Source organism: Pleurodeles waltl, chromosome 6, assembly GCF_031143425.1.
Source record: "Pleurodeles waltl isolate 20211129_DDA chromosome 6, aPleWal1.hap1.20221129, whole genome shotgun sequence".
Taxonomy (NCBI): Eukaryota; Metazoa; Chordata; class Amphibia; order Caudata; family Salamandridae; genus Pleurodeles; species Pleurodeles waltl.
The window spans coordinates 1,720,772,646-1,720,796,401 of NC_090445.1; the positions used below are offsets into that span (position 1 = coordinate 1,720,772,646).

At 50.0% G+C, this 23,756-nt stretch overlaps 1 protein-coding gene across 1 annotated transcript in view; it reads left to right on the plus strand.

Moving 5' to 3' along the window:
- The window catches only part of LOC138301447 (platelet binding protein GspB-like), a 65,816-nt gene that overhangs the window by 20,660 nt on the left and 21,400 nt on the right, over positions 1-23,756 (plus strand). The window contains exon 2 of the mRNA XM_069241947.1: positions 449-10,207. Coding sequence (XP_069098048.1) covers positions 449-10,207 — 9,759 coding nt within the window. The remainder of the gene's footprint in view (positions 1-448; positions 10,208-23,756) is intronic.

Consider the following 23,756-nt stretch of genomic DNA (forward strand, 5'->3'; position numbering starts at 1 on the left):
AACGGGCAGTGCGAGACATGTTCCTAGTGGGGTCTCTGTAAGTCAACGGGCACTACCAGACGTATGTCTGGTGGGGTGACTGTAAGTCAGTGGGCACTGACATATCTCTGGAAGTGTGTAAGATGGCATGTCATTCTGAGTTTAGTTTAATAGGCACTGGCAGACATGTCCCTGGTGGCGTGGGAGATGTCACCTCACCGTGGGTATAGATTAAAAGGCACTGTCAGATATTACTCTGTAGGTGTGACAGATTACGCCTCCTAGCCTGAATGCACCATGTGAGATGACATTTCACACTTGCTATAGGTTGGTCGGATCTTTGAAGGTGTAAGATCTCACCGGCAGAGACATCCCTCGGTTGGGATCTTGACATTAGAGTACCTTAAGGGTAGACGAAAACAAAACCGAAAACTGCCTAAAGTATCCTTCTGTTCTTTCTGTTCCACAGCCTCGACAAGCGTGACATCCTCTGACAGCTCAACCACTGAACATGTGACATCTCCAAATACAACGAGGGAAATCCCACTGAGAACCAAAACATCTCTTGATAAAAGCTCCACCAGCGAAACTGTGACATCTCCAGCAGGGACTACTGCAGCCTCACTTAGCACTGGGACAACAGCCAACACACCCCCTAGTAACGGTGTGACATCTTCAAGTGACAGTGTGACATTAGGTGATTCCACCTACTTTAGTGGCAGTGTGACATCACCAGCAACCAGCTCCACCGGTATCAGTGTGACATCACCTGACATTAGTTCCGCCAGTGTGACATCACCTGAAACTAGCTCCTCCAGTGTCAGTGTGACATCACCTGACGCTAGCTCCACCAGTGCCAGTGTGACATCATCTGACATTAGCTCCAGCAGTGCCATTGTGACATCACCTGACATTAGCTCCACCAGTGCAAGTGTGACATCATCTGACATTAGCTCCACCAGTGCCATTGTGACATCATCTGACATTAGCTCCACAAGTGCCAGTGTCACATCACCTGACGCTAGCTCCACCAGTGCCAGTGTGACATCACCTGACATTAGTTCCACCAGTGCCAGTGTGACATCACCTGACGCTAGCTCCACCAGTGTCAGTGTGACATCACCTGACATTAGCTCCACAAGTGCCAGTGTGACATTACCTGATGCTAGCTCCACCAGTGCCAGTGTGACATCATCTGACATTAGCTCCAGCAGTGCCATTGTGACATCATCTGACATTAGCTCCACCAGTGCCCGTGTGCTATCACCTTACATTAGCTCCACAAGTGCAAGTGTGACATCACCTGATGCTACCTCCACCAGTGCCAGTGTGGCATCATCTGACATTAGCTCCAGCAGTGCCATTGTGACATCATCTGACATTAGCTCCATCAGTGCCAGTGTGACATCATCTGAAATTAGCTCCACCAGTGCCATTGTGACATCATCTGACATTAGCTCTGCCAGTGTGACATCATCTGACATCAGCGCCAGCAGTGCCATTGTAACATCATCTGACATTAGCTCCACCAGTGCCAGTGTGACATCATCTGACATCAGCTCCGCCAGTGCCATTGTGACATCATCTGACATTAGCTCCACCAGTGCCATTGTGACATCATCTGACATTAGCTCCACAAGTGCCAGTGTGACATTACCTGACGCTAGTTCCACCGGTGACAGTTTGACATCACCCTACAATAGCTCCGTCAGTGCCAGTGCGACATCATCTGACATTAGCTCCACGAGTGCAAGTGTGACATCACCTGATGCTAGCTCCACCGTTGCCAGTGTGACATCATCTGACATTAGCTCCACCAGTGCCCGTGTGCTATCACCTTACATTAGCTCCACAAGTGCAAGTGTGACATCACTTGATGCTACCTCCACCAGTGCCAGTGTGGCATCATCTGACATTAGCTCCAGCAGTGCCATTGTGACATCATCTGACATTAGCTCCATCAGTGCCAGTGTGACATCATCTGAAATTAGCTCCACCAGTGCCATTGTGACATCATCTGACATTAGCTCTGCCAGTGTGACATCATCTGACATCAGCGCCAGCAGTGCCATTGTAACATCATCTGACATTAGCTCCACCAGTGCCAGTGTGACATCATCTGTCATCAGCTCCGCCAGTGCCATTGTGACATCATCTGACATTAGCTCCACCAGTGCCATTGTGACATCATCTGACATTAGCTCCACAAGTCCCAGTGTGACATTACCTGACGCTAGTTCCACCGGTGACAGTTTGACATCACCCTACAATAGCTCCGTCAGTGCCAGTGCGACATCATCTGACATTAGCTCCACGAGTGCAAGTGTGACATCACCTGATGCTAGCTCCACCGTTGCCAGTGTGACATCATCTGACATTAGCTCCACCAGTACAAGTGTGACATCACCTGACGGTAGCTCCACCGGTGACAGTGTGACATCACCTGACGCTAGCTCCACCAGTGCCAGTGTGACATCACCTGACGCTAGCTCCACCGTTGACAGTGTGACATTACCTGACGTTAGCGCCACCAGTGCCAGTGTGACATCATCTGACGTTACCTCCACCAGTGCAAGTGTGACATCACCTGACTCTAGCTCCACCGTTGCCAGTGTGACATCACCTGACACTAGCTTCACCAGTGCCAGTGTGACATCATCTGACATTAGCTCCACCAGTGCCAGTGTGACATCACCTGACGTTAGCTCCACCAGTGCCAGTGTGACATTACCTGACATTAGCTCCACAAGTGCCAGTGTGACATCAACTGATGCTAGCTCCACGACTGCCAGTGTGACATCGTCTGACATTAGCTCCATCAGTGCCAGTGTGATAATACCATATGCTAGCTCCACCAGTGTTAGTGTGACATCATCTGATGTTAGCTCCACCAGTGACAGTGTGACATCACCCTACAATAGCTTCCTCAGTGCCAGTGTGACTTCATCTGATGCTAGCTCCAACAGTGCCAGTGTGACATCATCTGACATTAGCTCCAGCAGTGCAAGTGTGACATCACCTGATGCTAGCTCCACCAGTGCCAGTGTGACATCACCTGACATTAGCTCCACCAGTGCCAGTGTGATATCACCTGACGTTAGATCCGGCAGTGCCCGTGTGACATCACCCGATGCTAGCTTTACCAGTGGCAGTGTGACATCACCTTATGCTAGCTCCCCCAGTGTCAGTGCGACATCACCTGATGCTACCTCTGCCAGTGTCAGTGGTGTGACATCACATGACGCCAGCTCCACCAGTGCCAGTGTGACATCACCTGACGTTAGCTCCACCAGTGCCAGTGTGACATCACCTGACATTAGCTCCACAAGTGCCAGTGTGACATCAACTGATGCTAGCTCTACCAGTGCCAGTGTGACGTCATTTGACGCTAGCTCCACCAGTGCTAGTGTGGCATCACCTGACGCCAGGTCCACCAGAGCCAGTGTGACATCACCTGACGCTAGCTCCACCATTGCCAGTGTGACATCACCCGAAGATAGATCCCTCAGTGCCAGTGTGACATCACCAGACGCTAGCTCCACCAGTGGCAGTTTGACATCACTAGACGCTAGGTCCACCAGTGTTACATCACCTCAGGCTATCTCCACCAGTGGCAGTGTGACATCATCTGACATTGGCTCCACCAGTGCAAGTGTGACATCACCTGACGCTAGCTCCACTGTTGCCAGTGTGACATCACATGACACTAGCTCCACCAGTGCCAGTGTGACATCACCTGACAATAGCTCCACCGGTGCCAGTGTGACATTACCTACCGCTAGCTCCTCCAGTGTGACATCATCTGACACTCCTTCTGCCAGTGTGACATCACCTGGCATTCGCGCCACCAGTGCCAGTGTGACATCACCTAACGCTAGCTCCACCAGTGACAGTGCAACATCACCTGACATTAGCTCCACTAGTGCCAGTGTGACATCACCTGACGTTAGCTTCACCAGTGCCAGTGTGACATCATCTGACATTAGCTCCACCAGTGCCAATGTGACATCACATGACGCCAGCTCCACCAGTGCCAGTGTGACATCGCCTGACATTAGCTCCACCAGTGACAGTGCAACATCACCTGACATTAGCTCCACCAGTGCCAGTGCGACATCACCTGACTCTAGGTCCACCAGTGACAGTGCAACATCACCTCACATTAGCTCCACCAGTGCCAGTGCGACATCACCTGATGCTAGCTCCACCAGTGTCAGTGTGACATCACCTAACGCTAGCTCCACCAGTGCCAGTGCGACATCACCTGACACTAGCTCCACTAGTGCCAGTGTGACATCACCTGACGTTAGCTTCACCAGTGCCAGTGTGACATCATCTGACATTAGCTCCACCAGTGCCAATGTGACATCACCTGACGCTAGCTCCACCAGTGCCAGTGTGACATCGCCTGACATTAGCTTCACCAGTGACAGTGTGACATCACCTGGCATTAGCACCACCAGTGCCAGTGTGACATCACCTAACGCTAGCTCCACCAGTGACAGTGCAACATCACCTGACATTAGCTCCACCAGTGCCAGTGCGACATCACCTGACGCTATCTCCACCAGTGACAGTGCGACATCACCTGACGCTAGCTCCACCAGTGCCAGTGTGAAATCACCTGACATTAGCTCCACCAGTGCCAGTGCAACATCACCTGATGCTAGCTCTACCAGTGGCAGTGTGACATCACCTGACGCTAGCTCCACCAGTGCCAGTGTGACATCATCTGACATTGGCTCCACCAGTGCCAGTGCAAGATCACCTGACGCTAGCTCCACCAATGACAGTGCGACATCACCTGACGCTAGCTCCACCAGTGTCAGTGTGACATCATCTGAATATAGCTCCACCATTGCCAGTGTGACATCATCTGACATGAGCTCCACCAGTGGCAGTGTGACATCACCTGACGATAGCTCCAACAGTGCCAGTGTGACATCACCTGATGCTAGCTTCCCCAGTGACAGTGTGACATCACCTGACACTAGCTCCACCAGTGACAGTGCGAAATCATCTGATGTTAGATCGCCAAGTGCCAGTGTGACATCATCTGACACTCGCTCCACCAGTGCCAGTGTGACATCACCTGACATTAGCTCCGCCAGTGCCAGTGTGACATCACCTGACTCTATCTCGAGTGCCAGTGTGAGGTCACCTGACATTAGCTCCACCAGTGTGACATCACCTGACTCTACCTCCACCAGTGCCGGTGTGACATCACCTGACTTTAGCTCCACGACTGCCAGTGTGACATCGTCTGACATTAGCTCCATCAGTGCCAGTGTGATAATACCATATGCTAGCTCCACCAGTGTTAGTGTGACATCATCTGACGTTAGCTCCACCAGTGACAGTGTGACATCACCCTACAATAGCTTCCTCGGTGCCAGTGTGACTTCATCTGATGCTAGCTCCAACAGTGCCAGTGTGACATCATCTGACATTAGCTCCAGCAGTGCAAGTGTGACATCACCTGATGCTAGCTCCACCAGTGCCAGTGTGACATCACCTGACATTAGCTCCACCAGTGCCAGTGTGATATCCCCTGACGTTAGATCCGGCAGTGCCCGTGTGACATCACCGGATGCTAGCTTTACCAGTGGCAGTGTGACATCACCTTATGCTAGCTCCCTCAGTGTCAGTGCGACATCACCTGATGCTACCTCTGCCAGTGTCAGTGGTGTGACATCACATGACGCCAGCTCCACCAGTGCCAGTGTGACATCACCTGACGCTAGCTCCACCAGTGCTAATGGGACATTTCCTGACACTAGCTTCATCAGTGGCAGTGTAACATCACCTGGTGCTAGCGCCATCAGTGCCAGTGTGACATCATCTGATGTTAGCTTCACCAGTGACAGTGTGACATCACCTGACGCTAGCTCCACCAGTGACAGTGTGAGATCACCAGATGCTAACTTCACAAGTGGCAGTGTGACATCACCTGACTCTAACTCCCACAGTGCCAGTGCGACATCACCTGACGCTAGCTCCTCCAGTGGCAGTGCGACATCACCTGATCCCACCTCGACCAGCATAAGTGCGACATCACCTGATGCAAGCTCTGCCAGTGTGACATCACCTGACGCTAGCTCCACGAGTGGCAGTGTGACATCACCTGATCCCACCTCCACCAGCATAAGCGCAACATCACCTGTCGCTAGTTCCACCAGTCCAAGTATTACTTCGCCTGATGCTAGCTCCACCAGTGACAGTGCAACATCACCCTACGATAGATCCCCCAGTGCCAGTATGAAATTACCTGACTTTAGCTCACCAAATGCCAGTGTGACATCACCTGACGCTAGCTCCACCAGTGGCAGTGCGACATCACCTGACGCTAGCTCCACCAGTGGCAGTGTGACATCACCTGACGCTAGCTCCACCAGTGGCAGTGTGACATCACCTGACGCTAGCTCGACCAGTGCCAGTGTGACATCACCTGACGTTAGCTCCACCATTGCCAGTGTGACATCACCTGATGCTGCTAGCTCCACCAGTGACAGTGTGACATCACCTGAAGTTAGCTCCACTAGTACCAGTGTGACATCACCTGATGTTAGCTCCACCAGTGTCAGTGAGGCATCACCTGACATTAGCTCCACCAGTAGCAGTGTGACATCACCTGAGGCTAGCTTTACCAGTGGCAGTATGACATCACCTGATGCTAGCTCTGCCAGTGCCACTGTGACATCATCTGACGCTACCTCCACCAGTGCCAGTGTGACATCATCTGGCATTAGTTCCATAGGTGCCAGTGTGACGTCACCTGATGCTAGCTCTCCCAGTGCCAGAGTGACATCACCAGATGTTAGCTCCGCCACTGCCAGTGTGACATCACCTGACGTTAGTTCCACCAGTGCAGGTGTGACATCACCTGAAGCCAGCTACACCAGTGTCAGTGTGACATCACCAGATGTTAGCTCCACCAGTTCCACTGCGGCATCACCTGATGCTATCTCCACCAGTGTCAGTGTGACATCACCAGATGTTAGCTCCACCAGTTCCACTATGACATCACCTGACACTGTCTCCAGCTCTGCCAGTGCCAGTGTGACATCCCCTGACGTCAACTTCATCAGTGCCAGTGAGACATCACCTGATGCTAGCTCCACTACTGACAGTGTCACATTATCAGACACTAGCTCCACCAATGGAAGTGTGACATCACCAGGCACCGGTTCTACCAGTGAAAGCACAACATCACCAGACACTAGCTCTACGAGTGAGAGTTTCGCATCACCAGGCACTAGCTCCACCAATGGAAGTGTGACATCACCAGGCACCAGTTCCACTAGTGAAAGTGCGACACTACCTGATGCTAGGTCCCGCAGTGCCAGTATGACATTACCTGACTCTAGCTCCTCCAGTGCCAGTGTGACATCACCTGAGTCTAGCTCCACCAGTGGCAGTGTGACATCACCTGACGCTAGCTCCCCTACTGCCAGTGTGACATCACCTCACTCTAGCTCCACCAGTGAAAGTAGGACACCACCTGATGCTAGCTCTACGAGTGCCAATGTGACTTCACCTGACTCTAGCTCAGCGAGTGCCAGTGTGACATCACCTGACATTAGCTCCACCAGTAGCAGTGGGACATCACCTGACACTACCTCTGCCAGTGTGACATCACCAGACGCTAGTTCCACCAGTGCCAGTGTGACATCACCTGACGGTAGCTCCACCAGTGGCAGTGTGACATCACCTGACTCTAGCTCCACCAATGGCAGTGTGACATCACCTGAGGCTAGCTTCACCAGTGTCATTGTGACATCACCTGACACTAGCTCCACCAATGGCATTGTGACATCACCCGATGCTAGCTCTGCCAGTGTTGGTGCGACATCACTTGACGCTAGCTCCACTAGTGAAAGTAGGACATTCCCTGCCGCTAGCTCCGTGAGTGCCAATGTGACATCACATGATGCTAGCTTCACCAGTGGCAGTGTAACATCACCTGATGCTAGCTCCACCAGTGCCAGTGTGACATCACCTGACGTTAGCTCCACCAGTGGCAGTGTGACATCACCTGATGCAAGCTTCACCAGTGAAAGTAGGACATCACCTGATGCTAGCTCCACTATTGCCAGTGTGACATCACCTGACGTTAGCTCCACCAGTGCCAGTGTGACATCACCTGATGCCAGCTCCACCAGTGAAATTAGGACATTACCTGACGCTAGCTCCACTAGTGCCAGTGTGACATCACCTGACGTTAGCTCCACCAGTGGCAGTGTGACATCACCTGACTCTAGCTCCACCAATGGCAGTGTGACATCACCTGAGGCTAGCTTCACCAGTGCCATTGTGATATCACCTGACACTAGCTCCACCAATGGCAGTGTGACATCACCTGACACTAGCTCCGCTAGTGTTGGTGCGACATCACCTGACTCTAGCTCCACCAGTGAAAGTAGGACATTCCCTGACGCTAGCTCCGTGAGTGCCAATGTGACATCACCTGACGCTAGCTTCACCAGTGAAATTAGGACATTACCTGACGCAAGCTCCACTAGTGCTAGTGTGACATCACCTGACGTTAGCTCCACCAGTACCAGTGTGACATCACCTGATTCCCGCTCCACCAGTGGCAGTGTGACATCACCTGACGTTAGCTCCACCAGAGGTAGTGTGCCCTTATCAAACACCACCTTGGCTAGTGACAGTAAGATATCACAAGATACTAGCTCTACCAGTGAGAGTGTGACACCACCAGGCACCAGTTCCGGCAGTAAGAGTGTGACATCACCAGGCGCCAGACCTACTAGTGAAAGTATTATGTTACTAAATACCAGCTCTACCAGTGACAGTGTGAGATCACCAGAAACTAGCTCTACCAGTGGGAGTGTGACATCCCCAGGCACCAGCTTCACCAGTAACAGTGTGACATCCCTTGACAGCAGTTCCACCAGTGCCAGTGTGACATTACCTGATGCTAGCTCCCCTAGTGCCAGTGTGACTTCACCTGGCTCTAGCTCCACCAGTGGCAGTGTGACATCATCTGACACTAGCTACACCAGTGTCAGTGTGACAACACCTGATGCTAGCTCCCCTAGTGCCAGTGTGACATTACCTGACGCTACCTCCGGCAGTGTGACATCATCTGACACTACCTCTGCCAGTGTGACATCACCTGACTCCAGCTCTACCAGTGACAGTGTGACTTCACCTGATGCTAGCTCCACCAGTGCAGGTGTGACATCACCTGACGTTAGCTCCACCAGTGCCAGTGTGACATCACCTGACGTTACCTCTGCCAGTGTGACATCACCTGACACTATCTCCGACAATGTGACATCACCTGACGCTAGCTCCACCAGTGCTAGTGTGACATCACTTGATGTTAGCTCCACCCGTGCCAGTGTGACATCACCTGACGTTAGCTCCACCAGTGAAAGTAGGACATCACCTGAAGCTAGTTCCACCAGTGCCAGTGTGACATCACCTGATGCCAGCTCCACCAGTGGCAGTGTGACATCACCTGACGTTAGCTCCACCAGAGGCAGTTTGCCCTTATCAAACACCACCTCGGCTAGTGACAGTGAGATATCACCAGATACTAGCTCTACCAGTGAGAGTGTGACACCACCAGGCACCAGTTCCAGCAGTGAGAGTGTGACATCACCAGGCGCCAGACCTACTAGTGAAAGTATGATGTCACTAAATACCAGCTGTACCAGTGACAGTGTGAGATCACAAGGAACTAGCTCTACCAGTGAGAGTGTGACATCACAAGGCACGAGCTCCACCAGTAACAGTGTGACATCACTTGACAGCAGTTCCACCAGTGACAGTGTGACATCACCAGACAGCAGTTTCACCAGTGGTAGTGTGACATCACCTGATGCTAGCCCCCCTAGTGGCAGTGTGAAATCACCAGGTACCAGCTCTACCAGAGACAGTGTGACATCACCAGAGAGCAGCTCTACTGCCAAAATTGTGACATTCTCTGATACCAGATCCACCACCGACGGCGTGACATCTCAAGCTCTGACCAGTGCAGTCTCCCCGTCCGCAGTGACAGAGACGGGTGGCATCATCCCCGCAAGTGGCGGTGGGACATCTCTTAGCATCACCTCCACCAGTTCCAAGCCCCCCAGCGCTGTGACGTCATCCACGAGTGAGCGTGTGACGTCTTCAGCTGGGACCAATGAACAGTCCACCAGTGGAGTGACACTGCATAACTCCAGCTTCCCAGGGGTCCTCCATGCCCTCAGCCATGGTGAGTAGATGGATGAACGGATGGATGGGTGGATGGAGGGCGGGAGGGAGTGATGGACTGATGGGCATAGGGGGAGAGAGAGCGCACCCAATAGACATCTCACCCGGTTCAAGGTGCTTCACAGCTCAGTAGAGAGGAATCTATCCCAGGATGTCTCACTGGAGACATCTGTGCAAAAACAAAGGTATGTCAAGAACGATGGAATCTGTCAGTCCACACGTGGCTTCAGTTAATGGTACCACAGGCCCCTGCACTGCCTGGTGACGAGTGAGTCTGCCTGCAGGTCTGTGCTGACCGGGGCCCTAAAGCGCCTAGAAGGTAGGATTCATGCCAGCGAGAGGAGACACCCCGTATGAGCGAGTCTCAGTCCATGTGAATGAGGCCCACTCCACATGAATGAGACTCAATCCCTATGAGTGAGACTCACACCATTTGAGTGAGACTCACTCTATATGAATGAGACCCACTCCATATGAATGAGAACCAATCCATACTCTAAATAAATGAGACCCACTCCATATGAGTGACACCCACTCCATATGAATGAGAACCACTCCATACTCCATATGAATGAGACTCTCCATATGAGTGAGTGTCAGTCCATATGAATGAGGCCCACTTCATATGATTGAGACTAACTCCATATGAATGAGACTCACACCATGTGAGTGACTCACTCCATATGAATGAGGCCCACTCCGTATGAATGAGACTTACACCATGTGAGTGAGACTCACTCCATATGAATGAGACTCACACCACGTGAGTGAGACTCACACCATGTGAATGAGGCCCACTCCATATGATTGAGACTCACTCCATATGAGTGAGACTCATACCATGTGAATGAGACTCACTCTATATGAATGAGACACACTCCATATGAATGAGAACCACTCCATACTCTACATGAATGAGACCCACTCCATATGAATGAGACCCACTCCATATTAATGAGAACCACTCCATACTCCATATGAATGAGACCCACTCCATATGAATGAGACCAACTCCATATTAATGAGAACCACTCCATACTCCATATGAATGAGACTCACCCCATATGAGTGTCAGTCCATATGAATGAGGCCCACTCCATATGATTGAGACTCACTCCATATGAGTGAGACTCACACCATATGAATGAGGTCCACTCCGTATGAATGAGACTTACACCATGTGAGTGAGACTCACTCTAAATGAATAAGACCTGTAGGAGGCTGGCCTGGTTTGTAGTGGGTACCTTGGGTACTTACACCTTATACCAGGTCCAGGTATCCCTTATTAGTAGAGTGTAGTAGTGTTTTAGCAGCTTAGGTTGATAGAGGTGGCTATAGCAGAGCAACCTAGGCTGAACTAGGAGACATGCAAAGCTCATGCAATACCACTTATAGTTACACAGTGCTTTATACACAATAAAAGACAATACTCAGTGTTACCAAAATTAAGGGTAGTTTATTTGGGTGACACAGTACCAAAAATATCTTAGAGGCAATACTCCTTCTGGAAGTAAGTATTATACACAATATATACACTAGACACCAAAATAAGGTAAGTAATTAGACATAGGATAGTGCAAACAATAGGAAATGCTATAGAATGTAATGGGAGAAAATAGGTCCAAGGGCAACAGAAACCATATACTAAGAAAGGGGAATGCGAATCACAAATTCCCCCCAGACAAGTGCAGTGTGTAGAGAATCACTGGGTGAGGAAGAATACAGTAAAGGTAAGTAAAATACCCCACCCCAGAGCCCAGGAAAGTAGGGGTAAAGTACTGCAAGTTTCCTTAGGATACACTACACTTTGTTTTGGGGATTTTGCATCAGCCAACCAAGTCTGTAAAGAACAACTGCTGGATTATTGGCCCTGAAGACCTGCAAAGGAAAGGGACCAAGTCCAGAAGTCGAAAGAAGTTCCAGGAAGGAAAGGAGCCCCTGCCAACCCAGAAGAGGGTGCAAAAGAAGAGTCCCTGGTTGGACGAAGACTTCAGAAATGCACCAAAGGAAGATGGCTGCGGGTTCCAGTGTGATGCAATGGATGTCCCACGGAGAGATGTTGGATGCAGGTGAGTTTTGACGCTGGATTCATCCAATAAGCCTTCATTCCGGCAAAGTTGTATTTTGTGTCAAAGTGGCGCTGTCTGGACCCAGGAGGGACCTGGGGGCCTCAACTCTGTGTGAGGAGGAAGAGGGGCCTCTCAGCACTACAGAGAGACCACAGAAGATCAGACAGCACCCACGGGAGTCCCAGGACACGGGACAAAGGAGGTGCAAAATGCGGTTGGTGCAGCACTACAAAGGAGGGTCCCAGGCCGCCGGAGGTCAACTCAGCGAGTTGAGCATCACAGGATAGAGTGCTGGGGACCTGGGCCAGGCTGTGCACGAAGAAATGTTGCAAATAGTGCACAGAGGCCTCAGGAGGTGAAGAAGACACAGTGCACAGGGGTACTGTCGTACTTAGGGAAGGCAAGGTCTTACATTCTCCAAATTGTGTCAGCAGGACCTCAGGATAGTCTGTGTCGATGGGGTCCACCACCTGTGTTCAAAGGAGCACGCTTGTCGCCAGGAGAGGAGTCCAAGAGAACCGGTCGTCGACTTAGAAGGTGCCTGTATGAGCAGGGCAGTGACTCCATCACCCCACGGGAGATTTCTTTGGTCGTTTTGGTGCAGGGTGAAAACAGGGAGTCCTCAGAGCGTGCACACCGTGGAAACTATTGCAGTTGCTGGCTGCAGCTGAAGTTGCAGAGGAAAAGTAGCCCTTCTGCATACTTTGTTGCTGTTGCAGCGGTTCCTGGAGCATGCTGCGGTCGATCCGAGGTCAGAGGATGATGAAGTAGTTGCAGAGGATTCCTGCTGGAAACTTGCAAGTAGAATCTGAAGAGAACCCACAGGAGAGACCCTAACTAGCCCTGAGAGGGGGCTTGGCTACCTTATCAGGTATGGACCTATCAGTAAAGGTCTCTGACATCACCTGCTGGCACTGGCCACTCAGAGCCCTTCAGAGTGTTCCCACACCTTGCAAAGCAAGATGGCTGAAGACTGGGACACACTGGAGGAGCTCTGGACACCATCCCTGGGGTGGTGATGGATAGGGGAGTGGTCACTCCCCTTTCCTTTGTCCAGTTTTATGCCAGAGCAGGGGACAAGGGGACCCTGAACCGGTGTAGACTGGCTTATGCAAGGGGGGCACCATCTGTGCCCTTCAAAGCATTTCCAGAGCCTGGGGGGGCTACCCCTCCCCAGCCTGTAACACCTATTTCCAAAGGGAGAGGGTGTAACATCCTGCTCCCAAAGGAAATGCTTTGTTATGCCTACCTGGGACTGAGCTGCCCAGACCTCAGGAGGGCAGAACCCTGTCTGTGAGGTGGCAGCAGCTGTAGCTGCAGTGCAAGCCTCAAAGAGCTGGTTTGGCAGTACTGGGGGTCAATGGTGGAGCCCCCAGGATGCATGGAATTGGCTCCCCAATTCCATATTTTGAATGGGGGACAATTCCGTGATCTTAGACATGTTACATGGCCATATCCGGAGTTACCATTGTGAAGCTACATATAGGTATTGACCTATCTGTAGTGCACACGTGTAATTGTGTCCCCATGCTCACAAAGTCCGGGGAAATGGCCCTGAACTATTTGGGGGCACCTTTGCTAGTGAAAGGGTGCCCTCACACTTAGTAACTTTTGCACATAACCTTCAGCAAGTGAAGGTTAGACATATAGGTGACTTATAAGTTACTTAAGTGCAGTGAAAATGGCTGTGAAATAACGTGTGTGTTATTTCACACAGGCTGCAATGGCAGGTCTGTGCATGGGTTTGTCTGAGCTCCCTATGGGTGGCAAAAGAAATGCTGCAGCCCATAGGGATCTCCTGGAACCCCAATACCCTGGGTACCTAGGTACCATATACTAGGGCCTTATAAGGGGGGGGGGTCCAGTGTGCCAATTGAAATTGGTAAATTAAGTCACTGGCCTACAGTGACAAATTTAAAAGCAGAGAGAGCATAAGCTTAGAGGTTCTGGTTAGCAGAGCCTCAGTGACACAGTCAAGCACTACTGACAACACACACATTAGGCCACAAACTATGAGCACTGTGGTCCTGGCTAGCAGGATCCCTGTGAGACAGTAAAAACACACTGACACACGCTCACAAACAGGCCAAAAGTGGGGGTAACCATGCTAGAAAGAGGCTACCTTCTCACATATATACACCTTAGTAATCAGGAATGAGCCTGGAAAGCAATAGAAACTAGTGCAGTGACAACAGACAGTAGTGACCCTCGGGGGAGTCCAAACGATATACTAAAAAAATGGAATGGGAAAGGCAGATCCTGAGCCAGGAAAGTGGGATCTGTAGAGGGGAGCTGGAGGAACTAGGAACCCCAAAATGTAAGTGCCAAAGTACCCCCCAGCGACCAGGAGAGAAGTGGTAAGTACCTGGGTTTTCCCAAACCCACAGAGAAACTTTGTAAAAGGACTGTGCAAGACCTAAGCTAGACTGAAAGAAACAGAAGATGGCTCCTGATAGAAGAGGACCTGCAAATGAAGAGGAACAAGTCCAGTTCCAGTTGGAGTGTCTGGTTGGGGCAGGAGCCACTGCCCGCCCTTCTTGAGGGGCAGGACCAGTTTGACGGTGAAGACCAGGAGTTGGCTATGCAGCACAGAAACAGAGGAAGAGGTCCAGAAGTGATGCAGTCGATGTCCCACGTCAGAAGAAGAGTTCCCGTCTGTCAGTGAAAAACCACCTACAAGCCTTGGCAAAGGCAAGAATTGCACAAGAGTTATACAACTGCCGGTGACCAGGAAGGTCCGAGGGGAGTCCCAGGCATCCCCCAGAAGTCAGGAGAGCAAGAAGTCATGGATGCAGCGCCCACAGGCAACTCACAGGAAGCAGGCACAAGAGTCGCAGTGAGGCCCACTCAGCACACCGGGAAAGGAGTCCCACGTCGCTGGAGCAGACAATTAATTGCAGGAAAGAGTGCTGGATGCTGGGGCTACCTGGAGCCTGAAGATCCCTCAGAAGAACAGCCTACAAGCCTTGGTAGCTGCAAGAGTCACAGTGCACAGGGATACTGTCCTACAAGGAGATGCAAAGACTCACTACCTCATAAGTTGAAGAGCTGGTAGAGGGGACCAAGTGGACCACTCAAGACAAGTCCCTGAACTGGTGCAGACTAGTTTATGCAAGGAGGGCACTGAATGTGCCTTTCAAAGCATTCTAGTGGCTTGGGGAAAACCCTGCAAACTGGTAGGCGCAAAGCTGGGGGTCCTCTAAGGGGCCCCCAGAGTGCATTGAATTATTCAACCAATACTGTCAACAGTATTGGGGTATTATTCTGACATGTTTGATACCAAACATGCCCGGGTTCGGCGTTACTATTATGAGTCCAGTACACGGGTGAAATGTGGTCCCCGTACTCACGAAGTCCAGGAAAATGGAGCTGGAGCTTGTGGGGGCACCTTTGCTCTTGGAGGGGTGCCCTCACACACAGGTACTTGCACCCTGTCCTCTGGGTTAGGAGGGCCTGCCATGGGAGTGACTTACAGTGACCTGGTGTAGTGACCTGTATTGAAAAGGGCGCCCGCACCCTTTCACACAGGCTGCAATGGCAGGCCTGCAGACACACTTTGCATGGGCTCCCCATTGGTGGCATAATGCTTGCTGCAGCCCATCGGGAACCCCTGGTGCCCCAATGCCTAGGTACCATATATTAGGATCTTATATGGGGGCACCAGTATGCCAATTGTGGGGTGGAAAATAGTTAGGGACAACCAAATTCAGAGGGAGCGAGCACAGTTACTGGGGTCCTGGTTATCAGGATCCCAGTAAACACAGTCAAAACAAACGGACATCAGGCAAAAAGTGGGGGTAATCATGCCAACAAGAGGGCACTTTCCTACATAACCCCCCACTCCCCAAACAAAAGACATTAAGCCTAACACTGTCCAGGTGAGTCTTCATTATCTAAGAGGAAATATATGGAGAGTCCATCTGCATTGGAGTGGTTACTCCGAGGTCTATGTTCCACTGTATTATCCATTCCCTGTAGGGATATGGACCACCTCAGAAGTTTGGGATTTTCACCCTTCATCTGTTTTAACCAGAGAAAGGGCTTGTGGTCGCTTTGAACAAGGAAGTGAGTGCCAAACAAGTATGGCTTCAGCTTCTTCAAAGCCCAAACCACAGCAAAGGCCTCCCTCTCTATGGCAGACCAACGCCAGGGGTCAATCTTCTGCTTATAAAAGCTACAGGTTGGGCCCGGCCCTCTGTATTAATTTGTGACAGTACTGCCCCAATCCCTACCTCAGAAGCATCTGTCTGTACTATGAACTGCTTGGAGTAGTCAGAGCTTCTTAAGATAGGTGCAGAGCACATGGACTGTTTCAAATCATAAACAGCTTTTTAGCAGCTAGCTGTCCATAAACCTTTCTTGGGCATCCTTTTTGAGGTGAGGTCATTGAGATGGGCTACAATGGAACCATCGCTTTATTGAACCTCCTGTAGTACCCAGTGAGGCCTCAATAGGTTCTAACCTGGGTCTGGTTAGTAGGGGGAGTCCAATCCAAAATGGTTTGGACCTTCCCCTGCAGTGGCTGAATTTGGCCCCCACCTAACAGGTGGCCCAGATATACCACCTTCCTCTGCCCTATCTGGCACTTAGAGGCATTGATACTGCAGCCTTCTCTTTGCAGAGAATCTAAAACATTTCCTAGGTTGACCAGGTGATCCTCACAGGTGGAGCTAAAGACAGCTATTTCATCCAGACAAGCTGCCCTGTAGCTTTCCAACCCAACCCTTGGAGGACTTTACTCACTAGCCTCTGTATGTGGCAGATGCTTTTTTCAACCCAAAGGGCATCACAGTAAAGTGATAGTGACCACCAAGGTGTGGAAAATGCTGTTGTTGGTTTAGTATTCTTTGCTAACCTGATCTGCCAGGAGCCAGCAGTCGGGTCAAAGGTGCTGAGATACTTGGTAGATGCCAGTGTATCTATGCACTCATCTGCCCTAGGAATAGGGTGAGCATCTGTCTTTGTAACAGTGTTAAGACCTCTGTAGTCTACACAAAAAAGCATTTCTGTTTTGCCATCTTGGGAGTGAGGTTTTGGGGCAAGCACTACAGCGCTAGCCCAGGGGCTATCTGAAGGCTCAATTATTCCTAGGTCACGCATCTTCTGAACTTCAGATTTGATGCATTTCCTTACATGGTCAGGTTGCCTGTAAATTTAGCTTTTAACAGGCAAGCTGTCCCCGTGTCAATGGTGTGTTCACACCATGTGGTCTGACCAGGTGTTAGGGAGATTAGTTCTTAGCACTGCCTTAGGAGGTTCTTCTTGTCCCTCATCAGTGGCCATGAGCAGAGTCATATCTGACCTGTCATAATAGGGTTTGAGACAGTACACATGAGGCACCCTGTGGGGTTTCTGGGAGTGCCAAGGTCTACCAAGTAGGTAACCTCACCCTTTTACTCCACACTGGTGTGGGGACCACTCCACTTGTCTTGGAGTGCCCTGGGAGCCACAGTCTCCAGGACCCACACTATCTGTCCTGGCTTGTAGACAGGTAGGACAGGCTTCTGGTCTTGGCATTGTTTCTGTAACTTCTGGCTGACCTGAAGGTTTTTACTAACCCTCTTCATGTACTCAGCCATCGTTGATCTGAGGCCAAGCACATAATCTACTATTTGGGAGGCTTGAGAGGTTGTTCCCAGCCTTCTCTAACAAGAGCAAGGGGGACCCTAATAGGGTGCCCAAACAGATATTCAAATGGGCTGTAGCCCACACCCTTCTGAGGGACCTTCCTATAGGCAAAGAGGAGGCATGAGAGTAGAACATCCCATCTCTTTCTGAGTTTTTCAGAGTCCCATGACCGGGCCCTTGAGAGTGTTGTTAAATCTCTCTACTAAGCCATTTGTTTGGGGGTAGTAAGGAGTGGTAAACATGTAAGTCACACCACATTCCTTCCACATGGCTTTTAGGTAAGGAGTCATGAAGTTTGCTCCTCTGTCTGAGACCACCTCTTTAGGAAATCCCACTCCTGAGAAGATACCAAGAAGGACTTTGGACACTGCAGGAGCTGTAATGGTCCTAAGAGGAATGGCCTCAGGGTACCTGGTGGCATGGTTGTAGGAGGCTGGCCCTCTATGTGTGCAAAACTAGGCATACTGTGCAGGGTGTCCAGGCAACTATACGTTGGTTTCAAAGGTAAATATTAGACCACCTAATGCTCTTATTTTTAAGGTAGCTGGTCGAGCAGTTCAGCTAATCCAGGAGATGTGCTAAGCATCTGTTGTACTCACAAATCCAAACATGCACTACATACACTCAATGAATAACTCGAGATCAAAATTTATAAAAATGCTTCAGACTTTTATATAATTTTTAAGACCGAAATGGTTAAGATGTGTTAAGTATTTTTTGAGTTATGATTTTTCAAAGTTTTAATAAAGTTAGTCTTTCTGTGCGTAATTCTGCACCATAGGAATCAATCTAAGGCCACCTATAAAAATGCATAGAAAATCACACAGTTTAGTTACCAGTCTCCTCTTTTGCAGGGTGGTTGATGAGTTTGGTGGGCACACTGTGCCAGCTGGAGAGCCTCAGGCAGCTCCCAGTTCCAGCAGGAGCAGAGATGGAAAGTCTCTTGGCACAGGGCCACTTGGAGGGGCCGCCTGGAAAAAGAGCTGGTTTGCAAAATTAAAGGTGGTGCTTCAAGGCCCACTACTGTATGAAGCTGGCCTGGTGAGTGGTGAGCACCTATGGTGTTATCACTCTATACCAGGTCCAAGTATTCCCTATTAATGAGGTGTAGTCAGTGTCTAGGAAGTTAGGCTTTCTAGAGGTAGCTGTGGATGAGCAGTCAAGGCTTATCCAGGAGACATGCAAAGCATATGCAGTACAACTTATAGTCACACACATTTACAGAAATGAAAGCACCACACAGTGTTACACAAATAAAGCTACTTTATTTTAGTAACACCAACTAAAATACTGTATAGGCAATGCTCTACTAACAGGTGATTAAACACACTATTATATACACCTTAGTAATCAGGAATGGGCGTAGAATGCAATAGAAAACAGTGCAATGACATTAGACAATAGTGACCCTCGGGGGAGTCCAAACCATATACTAAACAAATGGAATGCAAAAGTCAGACCCCCTCCCAGCTAAGTAGAATCTGTAGAGGGGAGCTGGTGGAACTAGGAACCCCAAACGGTAAGTACCAGGGTGCCCCTCAGCAACCAGGAGAGAAGAGATAAGTATCTGTTTTTTCCCAAACCCACCAAAAGGACTTCACAAGAGAATTATGCAAGACCCAGACAAGACTGCAAGAAACCAAAGGTGGATCCTGGTAGAGGAAGACCTGTAAATGAAGGGGACCAAGTCCAGTTCACGTTATAGTGTCCGGTCGTGACAGGAGCTACTACGTACCCTTCTGTGGATGCGGGACCAGGTTGACGGTGAACCAAGACAGTCAGCAGTGCAGCACTGAGCAGCTGAAGTATTCCTGAAGTGATGCAGTCGACGTCCCATGATGGAAGAAGGATTTCAGTTGGTCAGTACCACCAACAAGCCTTGGCAAAGGCAAATGTTGTAGAAGAAGAAATGAAGAGCTGCCGGAGACCAGCAAGGTCCAGGATGACTCAACCCATGGAGGGGAGTCCCGGGTGACCCTCAGCAGTGAGGAAAGTTACAGGAAGAGGAGGCAGCCCCACAGGTGACCCACAGGGAGCAAGCACAGGAGTCGCAGTGAGGCCCACACAGCACACAAAGAAAGGAGTCCCACTTCGCTGGAGAAGCACACAGAGGGCTGTGCGTCTCAGAGACAAGGGTTGTGGGCTGGGGCTACACAGAGCCTGAAGATCCTTTGGAGAAGATGCCAACAAGCCTTGGTAGCTGCAAGGGACACGGTGCTCGGGTGTACTATCCTGCTTGGAGAGGCAAGGGCTTACCATCTCCCAAGTTGGATAGCTGGTAGAGAAGACCAAGGGGACCACTCCAGACTACAATCTGTGTTGCAGGATCCATGCAGCTCTGGAGGAGAGGAGATCCAGACAGCCAGTCGTCGTTGCATTTGGTGATTGCGGATGCAGGGGAGTGACCCCTTCACTCCAAGGGAGATCCCTTATTGCTTCTTGTGCTGACTGAAGACCCGTCACCCTCAGAGGATGCTCAGTAGGGGAAATGTTGCATTTGCTGGAAGGAGCCGGAGAAACAATGTTGCAAATCAGAGCTGTTGCTGTAGATGCAAATTGTCAATTCCTGGATGGTCCAGTTGCAGTTTCAGTGGCCAGAAGGTGAAGTAAACATTGCAGAGGAATCCGGCTGGAATCGTGCACGTCGAATCTGAGGGCCCACCGAAGAGGGAGACCCTAAATAGCCCAGAAAGGTGGTCACCTTGCAGGGAGACCACCTATCAGGAGGGGGCTGTGACATCACTTGCCTGGCCACTCTAATACCCCCAGTGGCCTTTGCCCACCTTGTATTCAAGATGGCAGAATCCAGTGGCCACCTGGTGGAGCTCTGGTCACCACCCCTGAGGTGGTGATGGACAGGGGAATGGTTACTCCCCAATCCATTACACAGGTAAAATGGTTTCCCTGCATTTACCAAGTCTAGGAAAATGGAGCTGGAGTTTGTAGGGGTACCTCTGCTCATGCAGAGGTGCCCTCACACACAGATGCCTGCACCATGCCCTCTAGGCTAGGAGGTCCTACCATAGGGTTGACTTACAGTGACCTGGTGCAGTGACCTGAAGCGAAAGTGTGCATGCACCTTTTCATGCAGGCTGCAATGGAAGGCCTGCAGGCACATTTTACATGGGCTCCCATGGATAGCATAAAACATGCTGCAACCCATGGGGAACTCCTGGTGCCCTAATGCCCTGGGTACCTGGGTACCATATACGAGGGACTCATATGGGGCACCAGTATGCCAAATGTGGGGTGTGTGTGGTCCCAAGCAACCAAATTTAGGGGGAGAGAGCACAATCACTGGGGTCCTGGTTAGCAGGACCCAAATGAACACAGTCAAAACACACTGACAGCAGGCAAAAAAGTGAGGGTAACCATGCCAAAAAAAAGGGCGTTTTACTACAGTGATGCTTATGAGGGATGTTGATGATGATTATAATGGATGATGATGATAAGAATGATGATTATGATGGATGCTGATGATAATGATTGTGATGGATGATGATGATATCTGATGAGTTTGATGGATGATGATGATGATGATGATGATTATGATGGATGATGCTGATGGATGCTGAGGTTGAAGAAGATTACGATGATGATGAATGATGACCGATAATTATGACTGAGGATGATGATGATAAGAACGATGATTATGATGGATGATGATGAAGCTTATGATGTTGATGATAAAGATGATGATGATGATCATGGATGATGAGGAATATTTGTAAAGCCCAAACTCTATGTCCTGAGACAATAGTGTCTTGGCACCAGGAGATTAACTGATTAGGATGCAAGAGAAGTGATATGCATTTCGGAGTTCAGCTATGTATGTATTTTATGTAGTTTACATGCGGTGCCCGTTTCTCTCACATTCTGTGAAAGGAATGTATATTTGTTCAGTCTTTTCATATGTTTTTGTTACTGTTTTTCTAGCATCTAGCATTACTTTTTGACATGCCCCCTTTTCTTTGCTTATATGTCGGATGAAACCCCATTCTCTACATCTCCCATCATCCTCTTCTTGAGAGCATACCTTTTCATTGGTGCAGAATTAGGTATCATCTCTAACAGAAATCAATTTAATGAACACTTATGTTACTGTGTGCAAAAGTTGCATTTAATTCCCCTTGGTGCCTCACTGTGGAGTGTCTTCTGTTGGTGTGTGCTGTCAATGAAGTGTGTTTGAGTCTGTCTGTAGATGCAAATACAGGATTCTGACTGGATGAGATGGGTCCTTCCACAGCGTACGGTGCCTTGCTTTCGCTCTGCTTTTTACTTTGGCTCCCCCCCCCCAACCGACGCACTCTCTTTTCGCTGCCCCCCGCTCAAAGCTTCCACTATTACATTATTTATTCATTCATTTAATACATTTAATTATTTATTTGCCTTTCTGACATGGTTTTCCACAATATTAGAAAAGTAAATTAAAATTGTTCACCATACGTGAAAACATATGCACACTTAAGGCCGGATTCACAAAGGTAGCTTACACTTTTGAGTAACTTTATACTTCAGAATAAGTTTACTATTCACAAACTCCAAGTGTAAGCTTACTGCATTAGTGTAAGTTACATGTCTCCACCCCATGAGTATTCAAATTGATTTACGTTTGTGTAGGTGGGCGACGTCTCTCCCTAAACTCTTCCCTGAGACCCCATAAACACCTCTTCCACCTCCCTAATCCTACCCCTACATTTATGTGTACGAAGACTGCTCAGTTGGGTCAGAGAACTCCACACACATAAGTATAAGTTATGTAGAGGCATAAAACTCTGCATGTAGTTTCTGAATTTAATGTGCATTACAGTTTGCAATAGTACTAAATGTACTCCATAGTGAGGTTTGTGAATCAGACACATAGGTCCTCATTTTGACTTTGGCAGTCTTTTACCAAGACCACCAAAGCTGCAAGCGCCAGAAGACCACCAGTGCTGGAGGTCTTCCACCTACCAGATCACGAGTACCGAAGGATTTCCGCCACATTTTGGGCGGAAATACTCCAGTAGTCGTGCTGGCGGTTGGAGGCGCATGGGCGGTTCCACTACTGGCCCTGCCCTGCCAAAAGGACTCCACCAGCCGTATTACGAGCAGTAATAAGGCCTGGTGATGTCCGGGTGGCGGGCCACTGCTGGCGGCGGAAGCGCCTGTTCCTGTGCCCTGCTGGACAACCTCGTAGCCGGACAAAGCAGGTCTATTGTCTGACAGGGGAGGGGGGTGGGAGGGTAGGGGGTGTTGTGTCTGTGAGTGAGTGTTGTCTGTCTGCCTGATTGTAAGTGCATATGATTGTGTGTATGAGTGTATTGAATGCGTGTGAGTATGTGTGTGTGTATGCATGTATAAATGTATGTGTGTATGCTTGGTAGAATGCATGTATGAATGTTGATGTTGTGCGCGTGTATGGATGCTTGTGAGTGAATGCATGTATGTCAGTGTAGGTGTATGAGTGTATGCGAGGTGCGTGAATGAGTGTATGAGGAGTGTGTGTGGGAGTCTGTGTGCGTAAATGCAGAGGGGGAGTACCCCACTAGAAGGGGGGGAGAGGGAGGGGGGAGCTGCACTGAAAGGAGGGGTGGGGAGGGGGGCTGCACTAAAGGAGGGGTGGGGTGCTGTTGTGATAGGCGGGTGGGGGGTTCTGGTATGGAGAGGGGGTGGGGGAGTATTGGGCTTGCAGGGGGGGTGGGCAAGTCATCTACCGGTTCCGGGAAAGAAATTTCCTGTCACCGGTAGCCTTTCTGCCATGTTTTTCGTAGCGCTACTACCGCTGCGGAAACCCTGGTGGAAAGCCGGCTCCAAATACCGCCGGCAGTCTTCATTGGTCCCCCGGGTCGGAGATGCTGATCCAACTGCCCT